At 41.8% G+C, this 17,134-nt stretch overlaps 1 protein-coding gene across 2 annotated transcripts in view; it reads right to left on the bottom strand.

Annotated features, from left to right (window-relative positions):
* DOK5 (docking protein 5) overlaps nucleotides 1-17,134 on the bottom strand; it is a 152,841-nt gene that overhangs the window by 129,356 nt on the left and 6,351 nt on the right. Inside the window, exon 2 of one of the 2 annotated variants that reach the window (XM_047069326.1) lies at nucleotides 16,774-16,884. The exons of the other annotated variant lie outside the window; for it this stretch is intronic. Coding sequence (XP_046925282.1) covers nucleotides 16,774-16,884 — 111 coding nt within the window. The remainder of the gene's footprint in view (nucleotides 1-16,773; nucleotides 16,885-17,134) is intronic. 2 annotated transcript variants of the gene reach the window in all.

Genomic DNA, 17,134 nt, shown 5'->3' on the forward strand with positions numbered 1-17,134 from the left:
GTGTGGCCCTTAGGGAAGCTAATTCTCAATGTGTATCAAGGGTCATAAAATTATACAAACTTTTTAGTTTGTATCCTAATCACCTCCATTGCAAGGGAACAATCCAAAACATGGTCCAAGTTATTATAAACCTGAGTGTTATTTGAATTAGAGACAATTTGACTGTTTTAACTAGTGAGTAATCATGTACCTACTCAATGGAGTATCATAGGCTTCAAAATTATAGTTTTAAAGATTGTGTAACTGTTTGGAAAAATATTTACACTATAACACAATCCATTTTAGAATATACATAGGATATGACATGTAAATATCTAATAGTTGCGAGGCTGTGAAATTTTAGATGGGTGGGGGGAAATGCTAAGTATATGTACTAAAATAATAATTTTATATTGGGGTATTAGGTTCATATTATTTTATTACAAGGGAAAATATTGGAAACCCAGGAAAACAATAATGATAAAAAGAGGGAAAAACCATTTATTGACAATGATGTGGTCTTTCTTATTTTCTTTGTGTCCAGTGTTCAAATTTAGTTAACTATATTGAATGAGATGATCTTGGTCACTAAAATTCTTCCCAAGATTCTGCTTATGGAACCTAGTCTATCCCAGTGTTCTATTTTCTTAAAGGAATAAATAAACTCACAAAGAATGCTCAAACACCCCAGCTGTACTGTATCTCCATTGTTTTTCAAGCCAGTTGTATGACATTCACTTTGTCATACAACTTTGGCTTTTATTCACATCCAGTTTTTAGTTCTTTTCCTCACTAGCAACTTTGCAAGTTTCTTATATTTAATTTTTTTTTATTATGTTTCTTTATTTTTGAGAGGCAGAGAGAGACAGAGCAAGAGCGGGGGAGGGGCAGAGAGAGAGAGAGAGGGAGACACAGAATCCGAAGCAGGCTCCAGGCTCTGAGCTGTCAGCACAGAGGCCAACGCAGGGCTCGAACCCATGAACTGTGAGATCATGACCTGAGCCAAAGTCGGACATTCAACCGACTGAGCTACCCAGGTGCCCCAAGTTTCTTCTTATTTTTAGAGAATCAGGTAAATAAAATAGGTCAAGAAAATATTTTCAAAAGGCAGTCCTACAGTAGTATTTCAAGGTAGTCAGCTTAGTCCTATTACAGATACTAAAATGACAAGGACAGGACAAAGACACCGCATTAGTGTAATAGAGATTAAGCAGAGAAAGGCATGGGTCTGAAATTCTTGCTCCTTTGGTTCCTAGACTGAATAACCTGGAGTAGGATGATTATAGTATGATTCTCTGTAAGCCCAAGTCCTTCACCTGTAAACTGAGGACAATGTAAGGTGTTGAGACTGTATTCAAACCTCAAGGGGGCACGATCCTTTCCCTCTCTGCTTTATGTGACAGTCTTAAACAAAATATGTTGACTACACAATTTATACAGATCATTAGGACCATGGCTCTAAGATAGTTAATGTAATTTTGCTTCATAAGAGCAAACCCCAACACTTGCAAAGTAACACAGAAAACTGGAAGTGAACAAACTATCAAAGCAAACTGTAATTCCAAATCAGTTTGATTTGAAAATCTGACCCAACCTCCTTTTCCCATTTTCTCTTACTCCCAAAGCTGCCATATTGAAATATCGCAGCAGAAGAACCCAGATCCCATCTTTCTTTCTTGACAAACTGGAGTTGCTATTGTTCCCCTGATAATATGATAAGTAAAAAGACAATTTAATCTTCTAATTTACGACAGCGAGCGAGATGTTGCTGAAACCCTGAGCTATCAATGCTGTTAATTAAAACAACATTAATAATGATCACTAAAGGAAAATATTATTTAATTCTAACTCGGAAGATGTCTTCTAATGTTTCTGACGAAGCCATAATCTGCTAAGGTGCAGGCAGTACTGCGGCCTAGCTAGCTCTCCTCCAAAGGAAAACACACAGCGAACATGACAAATGAATGGCTTTACATAGGGACAAACGTGATCCATTGCGGCCCAAAGTCCCAACCACTACATAAGCGGAAAGCTCAGCGCCATTACCACATGAGGTCTCTTAGGACAACACCATATGTAAGTATAAGCCCTTATATAGAGAATGGATATTCAGTGTATTTTTAAATCCAATGAATTCAGTAAAAATCTCATCTCCCAACCAATGTTCTTTGGCTCTGGCCAATTAGGGTCCTAATATGTGTTTTTGTTATACTACAAAAGATATGAACGTGCATTATGAAAATACATAAAAAACAGGAGCACCTGGGTGGCTCAGTCGATTCAGGGTCCGACTTCAGCTCAGGTCATGAGCTCATGGTTTGTGAGTTCAAGCCCCGTGTCAGGCCCTGTGCTGGCAGCTCAGAGCTTGGAGCCTGCTCAGGATTCTGTGTCTCCCTCGCTCTCTGTCCCTCCCCCTCTCATACGCACTTGCTCTCTCTCTCTCTCTCTGCCTCAAAAATAAACAAACATTAAAAAAGAATTTTTTAAAATAAAAATACATAAACAAACAGATAAATAGATAAAGAAATTGAAAAGCATACAAGTAAAAAGCAATGACCACCCACCCCACCTATCTTCCACCGGCCCCACTTCTTAGAGGAAAGCACATTTACTTTATAAAAGTTACTACCGGAAACCATTCCTCTCTTCATTGTTCTGTGCCCAGACAGAAATATATTATGTGCACACATATGCACCGAAATGCCTCTTTTCCCTGCCATTTGTTTTTTCTCATATGCCACAATATATCAGGACGATTTTCCAGGAGATATAACAACAAAGTAGAATAGAGCAAAATTTGAAGGCTCCAAATTTTCAGTTGGCGATTTTTCACCTTACAACTGATTATACTACCTTTCAACTGTCCATTCCTCCCTTTGAAAGATGCCCTTTCCCAACACCTTAATTACACAATCTTACATCCTAATCATAAGAGCTTGGAAATAGATATTCAAAGGGTGAAATACCAGCATGTTCTTCAAAGGCAAGACTACTAAATTTGACATTTGAAGTGGACCAAAAGTTTAGCCTTGTTGATTCCACAAAGCAGTCTCTCCACATTTCCAGGGCATGGTGTTCACTTCTGACTCATTAAGGACCCACGATGTTCCTGACAGAATGTTCGGCTTACAAATCCACACGAACAATCAGCCAGGCCCTCCAACTTCAGAATCTGCTTTTCAAAGTAATCTACAAGCCACAAAATGCACTTCATCGATTATTTTATGTAATTTTCACACACCCGTATGAGACAGGAACTGTAATTACTGACACCATTTAACTGAGAAAACAAATTAAGAGAGATTAAGTAACCTGTCCAAAATTAAAGTCAGGGGCCTAGAAAGATCTGTCTGCCACCCATCACCGAGGTTCATGATCTTAGCCCCCCAGGTCGTAGACTTCACAGCTTGATTCCTGAGGGGCCAGAGCTCTGGCAAAGTCATTAAATCTCTTTGGCCCCAGTTTCCCCATCTTTAAATATAGGGATCAGACAAATCAATATGAAATCTTTTTTACTTTGGGGCGCCTGGGTGGCTCAGTCAGTTGGGCATCTGACTTCGGCTCAGGTCAAGATCTCACAGTTCGTGGGTTCAAGCCCCATGTCCGGCTGTGTGCTGACAGCCTGGAGCCTGCTTCAGATTCTGTGTCTCCCTCTCTCTCTCTGCCCCTCCACCACTCATGCTCTGTCGCTGTCTCTTGAGAATGAATAAACGTTAAAAAAAATTTTTTTAAACTCTCTTTTACTTTGAATGGCCATTTAATCTGTCCCTTTTCTCCATCCTCTGGTTTCAAAACTTGAAGATATTATTCTTTTTATATGTTATCCTTAAATTTAATAAAATATTCACTTGCACGCCTCTCTAGGTCAGAATGGTAAGAAACGTTTTTTAATAACCCTTAAATTCTCCTTGTTAGTCATTTTTTCAACTAATATGCCAATGCCTTTTTCAGTTTGAACCTTTGGAAGATGAAATGAAAAATTGCTAATTTCCAGCTCCATATGCCTAATGCCCATCTAAAACCACGATTCCAAATTCCCTGGAACGCGTGACCCCAACTTGCGGGAAGCTGACCCACTCTTTGAGTTAACATTAGAGCAATTAGTCTAACAAAAGGATTTTTCATCTTAGAAATATTCAACTTCATCTATCTCTGAAAAATAAGCTTCAAAGTTAAACACCCGTAAAATGTCCAATCTTCTTCACACACTTTATCCTGCACCCATCTCTCTCAAGTGGATTTAACTTTAGAAATTTATTTCTGTATGATAAAGAACTTTTTCAGCCCCATGTGTAAAACTGTCAATCTCATTAAAAGGTAGCCCAGCAGCCCGGGGAAATGTACTTCTTTCTAAATCTTTAATCAATCTTGAAACATCTGCCAGTCAGCATATCTTCTGTAACTCCGTCTATCTTACAAATGTTCCCCAGAAATTCACAGTTGCCCAATGAAACTGACAGTTATGAAAAAAAAAAAAATCAAATTGTCTCCTGTAAGTGAGCGGGCTACTTGATGGCCAAACACCCTGTTCAGGAATAAAGTAGAACCAAATACAGAGACAAAAGCATTCCTTTTCCCTCTGGCCACAAGCTATAACCAGAACTCTCCTTTTATGACGGCGTAAACAGGTACTCAGGACAAGGAACTATAATCAGGACTTTCAGGGCAAGAAGAGCTAAAGTAATATGCATATAAATCTTGCCTACTGTTTATAGGGAACTGCTTCCTCCCAGAAAAAAAAGAAAAAAAAAGTTGATACTAATAATTTATGGAGTCCAGATTCAATGTAATAAAGTGGTTAAGGTATTTTCTTAATTCATTCCCTAGATGATTCTACTGAAGAGACTGGAGCATTTTAACAACCTAATAAGGGAAATAAGCTGCCAAACTTTTTATGGAAATTAAATCAATGAACCATTTTAGTTTTGAGGACAAGTAGGTAAAATACAGGGAGAATCCATGAGCCAACAAATCAAGCAAAAATATATTCTTGCAAGAGATCACGGAACCTTCTTTGGAAGGCTGAGCTAAAGCTGTGGCTTTTCAATTACAAATCAGATTGTTGCAAGCTGGGTTTACTGGGAAGCAGATTCTACGGAGATTTGAATTCTGGAAGTTCAATGAGAAGGGCTCCCAAGAGCAACAGCTAGGAGGGAATCAAGGGTGCAAGTCAACTGTGATGACTACCATAACCTCTGAATATCCCTACTGTTGGCCAGGTAGCAGGGGCAGAGGGCTTAGCTGCAAGTTGCCAGTCTACACTGCTCTGAGCACTCCCAGCTGGAGAATGGAATGTTTCAGTCCCCGCAGGGCAGGGAGACATCTGGGAGGCCCAGCACAATGCCCACTGCACAGGTTAAATCTAAACCTGGGCAACCTTTCCACAGTGAGGCCACGGGTGCTGAAGGGTCAAGCCCAATGGGAAAGGTCCAATACTCCCAGATTACGATGGTGTAAGAATTAGAGTCCTACTAAGGCTCCCAACTGGAATGTTGAAGGGGCCGTGGGTAAAAGCATGGAGGGCTCAGCCCCTACCCAGGAGGTCTACTGATCAATGAAGCACAACAATAAAGTTAAGAGCTTGGAGGAATTCTTCAATTCACTCATTCATTCATGCATTCAACAGTTACTGAACTCCCATAATGGGAAAAAGCAAAAAGCCAGAGAGGAACATGCCGTGCCCTGTGGAGCCCACAGATACTTGAGGGTAACATCATCAAAACGATATTCTCAAAGCATATATTTTGAAACAGCCATGAGTGTCATGAAGAAAAATAAGGCAGCACTGCCCAACAGAATTCTCTACAATGATGGAAACATTTTGTATCTGTGCTGCCCAATACGGTAGCCACTAATGAAATGTGGCTATCGAACACTTGAAATGTGGCTAGTGTTACTGAGGAATTGAGGGTTTTTTTTTTAATTTTAAGTTAATCTTAATAAATTTAAATGTAAAGGGATACAGGTGGTGAGGGGCTCCTCTCACCCCTGAGATCCAGGGGATGGCATCATAGTGTCAAGAGAAGCATCTCCAAACCAACGACACACCAGCTGGGACTTTCTGGATGAGAAAAAAAGTAGGGAAAGTAAAAGTAAGAGGAAGAATTGTCTCATCCACGAAACCACATGTGCATGAAGGCAAGAGAACCTGGCCAGTGGAGAAACTCAAGAGGGCGTGTTTCTCTTGAACACTGACCCGGGGGACGCGCTGATCTGAACACCGACGTGGGTGGCATGAGATACAGCAGGGTCTAGATCACAGAGCGTCTGGAGTACCTTATGTTCATGTGTAAGGGGAAGGCATTTGAGAATATTTTAAATACAGGTAGGGTAGGATTAGGTTTGGGATTTTTAGATGATCAATCTGCAGTAAACAGAATAGATCTGGGGAGTGGGGGCTGAGCTGAGGAATGGAGGCAGGAGAAAATCTTTCAAGAGTTACACACACACACACACACACACACACACACGCACACACACACACACACACACAAGTTAGGACTGGCAGAAATAAGTCCTGTACTCTTGAGCGCTCTCGGTGGGAACACACCTGATACAACCTCTTTGAAGGCAAACGGGCTCTATTTATCAAAATCGGAATGTGCACCACTTTGCAAGAGCAACTCCTTTTTTTAGGGTTTACCTTAGATATACAGTATCATGTATGTAAACAGGTGTGCACAAGGATGTCCACTGCTTCACTGTTTAACCAAGAATGAGAAATTGCCTTAAAGCGTCCAATAATGGTATTAACTAAAGAATTTGTAATACAGCCAAATAAATGAACAATGGGCATCGATAAAAAGTTCTAAAAGGTGCTTCGACATGAAGAAAAGGGACAGGGTATATACAACAACATTAAACATGAACCCATGCGTGCAGAATGAAGCGTACAAAACCACCTGTATTTCTCTGTGTGCCTATGCACACACATCTTCACACAAATAGACAAGAATCTGCCCCCCAGAATGGTATACCTGGGAAGTGAGACAAGTCTAGGGTAGGAGACAAACTGCCTCTTCATTCTATTCTTTTTTGCATTGTTTTATTTCTTTGCCATGCACATGCAATGTAAAATAACTAGTTAAAAAGAATTGATACGTATACACGCAGAAGCCATCTTTTGTTGTAGTTAGAGTGGGCTCCTTCCCTCCCTCCCTCCTTCCTTTCCTTCCTTCCCTCTTTCCTTCCTTCCTCCTTTTCCTTCCCTTCCCTTTCCTTCCTTCCCCCTTTTCCTTCCCTTTCCTTCCTTCCTTCCCTCTCCCTTCCTCCCTCCTTCCCTTTCCTTCCTTCCTTCCCCCTTTTCCTTCCCTTTCCTTCCTTCCTTCCTTCCTTCCCTCCCTCCCTCCCTCCTTCCTTCCCTCTCCCTCCCTCCCTCCTTCCTTCCCTCTCCCTCCCTCCCTCCTTCCTTCTTTCCTTCCCTCCTTCCTTCCTTCCTCCTTTTCCTTCCCTTCCCTTTCCTTTCCTTCCTTCCCCCTTTTCCTTCTCTTTCCTTCCTTCCTTCCCTCTCCCTTCCTCCCTCCTTCCCTTTCCTTCCTTCCTTCCTTCCTTCCCCCTTTTCCTTCCCTTTCCTTCCTTCCTTCCTTCCCTCCCTCCCTCCTTCCTTCCTTCCCTCTCCCTCCCTCCTTCCTTTTTTCCTTCCCTCCTTCCTTGCTTCCTTCCTCCCTCCCTCCCCCCCTCCGTTTCATTTCTTTCTTGCCAGAAATTGAACTCTGTCTTCTGGAAACCCGAGGTGAATAATAAATTTAAAAAGTCATCTGTTTTTGTTTGGGGTCTGACACCAGTCCCAGCAGCACAGTGCAATCCAAGTTTTCTCTGCTATGTTCCACTCAGGAGGCTGATGGCAGGGCCACTGGGAAGACCTGTCTGGGACAAAACAGGATATTTTGTGTGCTTGGGCACGCTCCTCCCCGTGCACCAGCGTACTTCCGGCCCGGAGGTGGACAGGTGGTGGGACAGGAAGGTCAGACAGTAATATCTCCATCTTGCTGCAATGGGAGCTGAGGTGTGAGAAGTTCAGTGACCTGCTCTGGTCACAGCAGATGGCCAGCAGCACCAGGACATGGGGAAAAAAAAGCTCTTTTGATGCCTGCCTGGTTTTTCTCCTGCACATGTCTGTCTGCCTGCATTGAGGACTGCAGCTTGGATGCTGCAAAAGGGCTACAACAAAAAAATCACACAACGGAAGTGCACGAAACTCTGGGCGTTTCGTGGGAACTACAAAAACGTACACACATTATCTTCTAGGGTTACCGTCTGCTTCATAATATGTCCTTTCAGGATTTCATTCATACTTGAATGTTTGCTCAGCTCCTACTATGTGCCCAGACACTATTTTAGCCACTGAGAATTCCACCATCAACAAAACTGAACATCTTATCCTCCTGATGCCTAGAGGCCAGTAGAAAAAAGTGAGAGATAAAGAAAGGAATAATTTCCAAAAATTGTTACAGTTGTGAGGAATGATCGTGGGACAAGAGAAAATGGAGACGAGACAGAGAATACCTGACAGAGGCCACTTGCAACTAGATGGTCAACAAACAGTTCCCTGGGGAGGTGACTTTTGAGCCGATGACTGGAGTGAGAGCCAACCACCATAGGGCATGACAGATAGAAGGAAGTGGTGAGAGCACAGGACATGCATGGCAAAGAGCTTGTCCCCTAGGAACAGAAAGGAGCTGGTGGCTGGAGCTTAGAGAGAAAAGAAAAGAAGGAAAGAGAGGCTCAAGATACAGCCCGAAACAAGGTCTCCTGGTTCTTAGTATCTAGGAACCACATAAATGGAATGTTCAGAAATTGCATCTCATCGATGGCGCCTCCCAGCCAGACCCGTTTGAAGCATGTGACCAGACTGGCCAAGTTAATAAAAATATTGGCTGGGCTGCATTAGTCAATATATATTTATTTGATTCAGTAAACACCTTTTTACCAATATACGTTGATCCAATTTTCAGTTTTATAATTTTATTTTTGGAATAAACATAAAAAACACAGTCATGGGGGCGCCTGGGTGGCTCAGTCAGTTAAGCATCTGACTCTTGATTTCGGCTCAGGTAATGATCTCAGGGTTCATGGGTTCAAGCCCCGCGTCAGGCTTTGCGCTGACAGCATGGAGCCTGCTTGAGAGTCTCTCTCTCACCCTCTCTCTCTGCCCCTCCCCCCACATGTCTAAATCTCTCTCTCTCTCTCTCAAAATACATAAGTAAATTAATGAAAGCCTTCTTACATAGCATGACCCAGGAAGGTGCTCTTCTAATAAAGTAAATCATCTCTTACGGCTTTCTAAATCCTAGTAGCAACTACGTTTTAAGTAGAACGTCACTCTAAAAAAAAAAAAACAAAAACAAACTATAAAACTGAAAAGATTCTAATCATAAAATTGCCAGGAACTCAACCTCAGAGGAGAGAAAATCTATATACAAATGGGTCCATCTTTCATTTGTTCGATTAGCACAACTCTGAAAAAGCCCTCAAGAGAGCATACTTTTGCAAGATGAGAGGACACAGGCATATTCTCATAGATGGCAGGGCAACTTTGATACAACTGTACATGGAAATATGCTTCGGACAGTAGGTCCCACTGCTAGGAATTTATTTCCCAGTATGGTCACCACTGGGTGAGAGGAGGGGTAATCTGTGGCACCTCTTGTACCAGAGAAGGAGAAGAATTACTTGAATGTTCTACAACCGACAGGCAGCTTCGATTCAAACTCACGTTCTGTCACATAGCTGCTGGGTGACTTCAACAAAAACTGAACCTCTCAGGCACTCAGCCTTGTGATCTGTAAAGTGGGCATAAAAACACCTAATTCATGCACATATTTGAAAATAAATTACAGGAAGGAAGGAAAGAAGAATGAATAAATAATCAAATATACAAAATATATTTATACACTGGAATCTTGTCTAAATTATTGAAAAGCAGGATATATTACTGAATAATAAAACTATGTCACAGAAGAGTGTGCAATTATATACTGCACACATGTGCACACACACGCATGCATGCACACACAAAACTATTCAGACACATACTATTCTGGAATAAACTATTCCCAGTAGTTGCTTCTGGGAACTAGATTCCTGGGGACAAGGATGAAAAGAAAACTTACTATTCAATGCATAAACTTTGTACCTTCAAATCTGTACCAAGTATACATATTACCTATTACAAGAAAAAAAACTCAAATAAAATTTAATTTTAAGGGGGTCAATCTACATTAACTGCTGTATTCCCTGATACTGAAGGTACAGACTTCATACCAACAACAATTATGAGAAATTCTAGAACATTCTACCATTGAGGCATAAAATCTGCAACAAAATTAGGTGGGATATAAATTGAATATCCATTCTATTATTCTGATCTGCAGCAAAATCAGGGACTCTTTCGGTCAGCAAATATTTAAATTTTTTTCATGTGTATTTATTTATTTTGAGAGAGCAGGAGAGCGAGCGAGAGAGAGACAGACAACACAAGCAGGGGAGGGGCAAGAGAGAGTGAGACTCCCGAGCAGGTTCTGCAGTGTCAGCACAGAGCTCCACACAGGGCTCGATCCCACAGACTGTGAAATCATGACCTGCGCTGAAATCAAGAGCTGGGTGCTTAACTGACTGAGCCACCCAGGTGCCCCCGGGTCGGCAAAACACTGAACTCTCACTATGGGCTGGGGATACACAGTGAACAAGAAGGCTAAGGCCTTTGGCCTCATAAAACTTACACTGTAGTGGGAGAAGAAATAATCTACCAAAAAATTATGAAGAAAAATATCTAGCACAAAAGTTAAGAAAATGTAAATATCCTGTGCATACTCTCAAATAGAACAATGTTCTAGAGGGATGTGAGGAAAAGACTTTTTAGCTGTAGCGGTCACGGCAGGTCGTCTGAGGCAGGAATTCTAAAGTTAAGATCTGGAGACCAAGAGAGAGCCAGGCAGGAGAAAATCAGAGAGGAGAGCCACTAATGGAGATCTATTCAAACTGATGAAGACCTCTCAGGGCAAAGTCCCCAGAACACGTTCCTTTCAAGCCTCACCTCCCACCACATTTTACATCTGAATTCGCGGACTCTGAGAACTAGACTAGTTTCCTAACATCTCAGTTTGGAGCCAGTGTTGGTAGAATACAACCCAGGCTCAAAAGGTGGTTCTTGGGCAAATCAGCTAAAATATCTGCATATATGGGGGCGCCTGGGTGGCTCAGCCAGTTAGGCGGTCAGACTTCAGCTCATGATCTCACGGTTCGTGAGTTCGAGCCCCGCATCAGGCTCTGTGCTGACAGCTGGGAGGCTGGAGCCGGCTTCGGATTCTGTGTCTCCCTCTCTCTCTGCCCCTCTCCGTCTCCCGCTCACACTCTGTCGCTCTCTCCTTCAAAAATAAATAAACATGAAAAAATTTAAAATAAAATATCTGCATATTTACAGACAGACACCTTGAACCCTGAGGAGACTGTTCATAGGAAGCCTCAGTTTTGCTAGGGGACTCAAAGAGGTGTGATTTCTTCAAGGTTTTAAAATAAATTTCTTTTATTGAATTAATATGTGGCTTTAAGATAATAAACTGCAGTTTTAGACTTTAATTGCTTACCTAAACGGTGAAAGTTGTATGAAGGGAAAGCTCAGAATTCCTACTAGTGTTTCAATTTAATTTGAGTCAGTCTACCCATAGGACAGACTTACTTCTCTTTCTATTAACCTCTAAAGTATTCGTTGTTACACATAAATGAAGAGAAGACAAAATAAAGGCTTGGGCAAATCTGAGATATATTTGGGGAGGGGAGATTTAGGGTGAGAAGTGACATATATACTATGCTACATTATGGTGATATCCGATAGAAGTTTTGTGTTTTGAAAAATTTTTTAACATTTATTTATCATTGAGAGATAGAGACAGAGTGTGAGCAGGGGAGGGGCAGAGAGAGGGAGACACAGAGTCCGAAGCAGGCTCCAGGCTCGGGGCTGTCAGCACAGAGCCCAACGTGGGGCTTGAACCTGCGAACCGCGAGATCACGACCTGAGCCGAAGTCGGATGTTTAACTGACTGAGCCACCCAGGCGCCCCTCAGGTATAAGTTTCTTAAGAGGATGGTATTGAGTACATAGGGTATTTTTTCTAAGGACCCGATTTTTAAGATATCTGTACAAAATCAAGCTATATGACAACTGCACGTTTTACGAAGAAGGGTTACAAAACCTACTTCGGAAGAGAAGGACAACTACCCTGAGTCACGCACAGGCCGCCATTTGGGTTCGTGCGGTCCCTAAGAGCTCACCACCTACCTTCACTGTTTTTGCCATTTCATGGATATGAGTTCATTACCCATTAAATAACTTCACTTTGTAGATTAAATAAGCTTATTTAAAGAGGCAGCCACACACTCTTATCTCAAATGGAAAACCAATTATCACTAGAAGTTAAATGTAAAATTTCATGCAATATAAAGTTAATGAATACAATAAAACAGAAGATTGCCACTCGAAGCCTCTGCACCCAATGGTGGCTCCTTCTCTATTAAAAGGCCTTCAGGTTATCAGCTCTTTGAGATGAGTTGAATAAGAAATAGTGCTTTTATTCTCATTTTATGATTCGATGTTGTTTAGTGCCCTAATAATTTCTTTCTCTCAAGATATATAATTCCCACATTCGGAGACCACGGTGAGAGTTAACAGGCAATAATACTGTGGTCAGGCTTTCACTCAAAGGTCTGCCATTTTGTCAATATATTCAACTCTGTATTTTCTAAGATGGCATTTCATAAGCCCAATGCTGCAAAAATGTGTTACTGAAGTTCACAGTGGGGCGCCCAAGTGGCTCAGTCAGTTAAGTGTCCCAACTCTCAATTTCAGTCAGGTGGTGATCTCATGGTTGGTGAGTTCGAGCCCCAGGTCAGGCTCTGCACAGACCATGCAGAACCTGCCGGGGATTCTCTCTCTGCCCCTCCACAGCTCGTGCTCTCTCTGTCTCTTTCAGAATACATAAACTTTTAAAAATTAAAAATCAAAAATAATAAAATTAGCAGCAAGAGGAAAGTAAAATGCCTTCTGTTTTTCATTACAAAAGCCATGATTCTTCTGCTGAGGTATGAGTGAATTAATTTTTACCAGCTTATTTTTCTGAAAGACAATGAACAAGAAATATCACCTCAATCTTTCGACAATAAAAAAATAAAACTCAACATTATCGCCAGTCATTAAGTTCCTACTACTGTAAGTCACGAATAGGGTTAAGAGTTTGATACACTTACCTTTTATGAGAAGTGTATTATTAACCTTATTTATGTACATGATGAAGCAAAGTTTCAGAAAGAGTATGCAATTTCCTCAAGGCCATAGACTCAGTAAGTGGCCAAGTTGAGATCCAAAAGTAAGTGTCAGTCCCAAATGTATGCTATTTCCACCATGGAAAAAACAATGCATCAATTCAATTATGAAAGAGAGACAGAGAGGGAGGAAGGGGAAGAAGCAGAAGAAAGAAAGAGAGAGAGAGAGAGAGAGAGAGAGAAAGAAAGAAAGAAAGAAAGAAAAAAGGAGAAGAGGGGAGGAGGGGAGGGGAAGGGAGGAGAGGAGAGAAGAGGAGGGGAGGGGAGGGGAAGGGAAGGGAGGAGAGGAGAGGAGAGGAGAGGAGAGGAGAGGAGAGGAGAGGAGAGGAAAGAGGTGTTCCAGCACGGTGTGTGGAAACTATAGTCAAGATTATCTTAAAATTCATATCAAAATGCAATGGAACTAGAATACCTAAAACAATTTTGAGAAAGAAAAATAAAGTGGGAGGAATCCGTCTTCTCTGTTTCCAGACTTATTGTATAGCTACACATATAGACACATAGAGTCATACTGCTGCACATATCCGGGCATACGGAGCAGTGGAACAGAATACGGGACTTAAGAATAGAAACACCTAAATATGCTCAGTGGAGAAAAGACAGCCTTTTCAACAAATGGTGCTGCAGCAATTGGCCATATGTAGGCAAAAAATGAACCCAGACCTAGAAGCACACCTTCTACAAAAATTAACTCAAATTGGATCATGGGCTGAAACGTAAAAGGTAATACTATAAAGCATCTACAAAAATATATGTGGAATCTTGGTCTGGACTAAGTGTTACTACCGAAAGCATGACCCACAAAAGCAAAAAAGGAATAAACTGGACATCATCACAATTAAAAACTTTTGTTCTGGGGCGCCTGGGCGGCTCAGTCGGTTGAGCGTCAGACTTCAGCTCAGGTCATGATCTCAAGGCTCGTGGGTTCAAGCTATTCGATTGGGCTTTGTGGTGGTAGTGCAGAACGCACTTGGGATTCTCTGTCTCCCTCTCTCTCTGCCCCTCCCCCGCACGTGCACACGTTCTCGCTCTCTCTCTCAAAAAATAAATACACATTAAAAAAACAACTCTTTGCTCTATGAAAGACCTTGTTTAGAAGGTGGGAAAGACAAACTACCTAAGCTACCTACTGAGAGGAAACATTTGAGAACCACAGGTCTGAAAGGACTGCTATCTCGAATATATAAAGAACCCTCAAAACCCAACAGTTACAAAATAAGCAACCCAATTAGAAAGTGGGCAAGAGACATGCACAGGCATTTTACCAAAATGTAGGTCCACATGGCAAGTAAGACATGAAAAGATGCTCAACATTGCTACCCGTTAGGGAAATGGAAATCAAACCCACAATGACATATCACCACACACACACATCAGAACGTCTAAAATAAAAAACAGCGAGGACACCAAAAACTGGTGTCATCAAATGCTGGTATGGATGCAGAGAAACCAGATCATACGCTGCTGGTGTGAACACAGAATGGTACAAACACTGGGAAGAATAGAAATACTAGACATGCAAATACCTATAATACCACCCAACAATAGCACTCCCTAGAGTGCCATTTACCTAGAGGTATGAAAACCTATATTCCTGCAAAAATCTGCACACAAACTTTTATATCTGCTTTATTCATAACAGCCCCAACCTGGAAACCACATTAAATGTCCTTCAGCAGATGAATGGCTAAGCAAACTATGGTCCATCCATTCCATGGGATACTATTTAGCAATAAAAGAAGGAATGGGCGGGGCACACGGATGGCTCAGTCAGTTAAGCATCCTACTCTTGGTTTCAGTCAGGTCATGATCTCTTGATTCGTGGGTTCAAGTCCCATGTTGGGCTCTGCACTGAGAGTGCAGCCTGCTTGGGATTCTCTGTTGCCCTCTCTCTCTGCCCCTCCCCTGCTCACTCTCTCTCTCAAAATAAATAAACATTAAAAAATAAAAAAACAGGAATGAACCATGACAGCCACAATAATCATGGCAATTCCAGAGAAGTATGTGGAGTAAAAAATAAATAAATAAATAAATAAAAGGAAATCCCCCCCCCCAAATCCCAAAAGGTTACATACCTACGGTTCTACTTATAGAATATTCTCAAAATGGTAACATTATAAAAATGGAAAACAGATTCGTGGTCATCAAGGTTTTAGGGCTGTGGGAAGGGAAACAGGAGGAGAAGCTATAAAAGGGCAACATAAAGGACCCTGTGGTGAAGGAATGTTCTATCTCTTGGCTGTATCCTGGTTGTGATACTATACTATACATTTCAAGGATGTTGCCACTGGGAGAAACTGGGTAGGAGAGATTGCAGTGCATTATTTCTTACAACTGCATGTGAACCCACTATTATCTAAAGTTTGGGGCACCCGGGTGGCTCAGTTCATCAAGTGTCCGACTTCGACTCAGGTCACGATCTTGTGGGTCACGAGCTCAAGCCCCGTATGGGACTTTGTGCTGACAGCTCAGAGCCTGGAACCTGCTTCGGATTCTGTGTCTCCCTCTCTCTGCCCCTTCCCTGCTTGTACTCTGTCTCCCTCTCTCTCTTTCAAAGATAAATAAAATAAAATAAAATAAGATAAAATAAAATAAAATAAAATAAAATAAAATAAAATAAAAAGATCAACAGCCTGGGTGGCTCAGCTGGTTAAGCATCCAACTCTTGATTTCATCTCAGATCATGATTCTAGGGTCGTGGGATCGAGCCTCAAGTCTGGCTTTACATTGAGCGTGGAGCCTGCTTAAGATTCTCTCTTTCTCCGTCCCTCTGCCCCTCTCCCATACGCACGCACTCTATCTAAAATAAAAATAGAAATAAAAATAAAAGTAAAAGTAAATAAATAATAAAATTTAAAAAACGTTCCTTTAAAAAATGAGACAGTTGGGGCGCCTAGGGGGCTCGGTCGGTTGACCGTCCGACTTCGGCTCAGGTCACGATTTTGCGGTTCGTGGATTTGAGCCCCGTGTCAGGCTCTGTGCCAACAGCTCGGAGCCTGGCGCCCGCTTCGGATTCTGTGTCTCCCTCTCTCTCTCTGCCCCTCCCCTGCTCATGCTCTGTCTCTCTCTGTCTCAAAAATAAATAAAAACATTAAAAAAAATTACAAAATGAGACAGTGGTTCTTAATCTTGTGGAAATTGTGGGAGGTGAGAGGCCTGGTGGGCAGGGTGGTCCAGACCTCCAAAGAATCTGATCAAAGTTATGAAGCACCACCCCAGGAAGGTCACCTGCACTCTATCCCAGAGCTTACTTAAAGGACTCCACTCATGAACACAGTACACACAAGCTAACATTTATGTTCTCTGGCAACCAGGGCAAGAAGAGAGGCTTAGAACACTAGTAAAATAAAGACAGTCCCCCAACTACTCAGCAAAGATCAGCTTCCCGATACTTACTCAAAATTTAGCCATCTACATTCTAGAAAGAAGCTATTTTAACTTCAACATTCACACATATCCGTGGCATTTCTAAACTCACAATTTCATTTTGAATTTCAGAGGAACACGGGTTGCAGGAGGGAAGCATCATAATCTCTTCCTGGCTTAGAATATCCAAAGGCTTTATTTCCACCCAACTCGAATCAAATTCCTTGAAGTAAGAGGAAAATCAAATTTGACCTCCCTCGTTTCACAAAAACAGAACGGGGAGATTTCTGCACAGATCGCTGCACTTCAATATTTGACCTGTTGCTCAGACTAATTCACCCTCAAGTACAGTGAATATATTAACCTCGTGTTAACAATACAAGTCCAGGGGCGCCTGGGTGGCTCAGTCGGTTAAGCGTCTAACTTTAGCTCAGGTCATGATCTCATGATCGGTTCGAGCCCCGCCTCAGGCT

The sequence above is a fragment of the Lynx rufus genome, unplaced genomic scaffold (genome assembly GCF_022079265.1).
Source record: "Lynx rufus isolate CCGP_SWC_20201006 ecotype Redwood Valley unplaced genomic scaffold, mLynRuf1.p SCAF_8, whole genome shotgun sequence".
Lineage (NCBI taxonomy): Eukaryota > Metazoa > Chordata > Mammalia > Carnivora > Felidae > Lynx > Lynx rufus.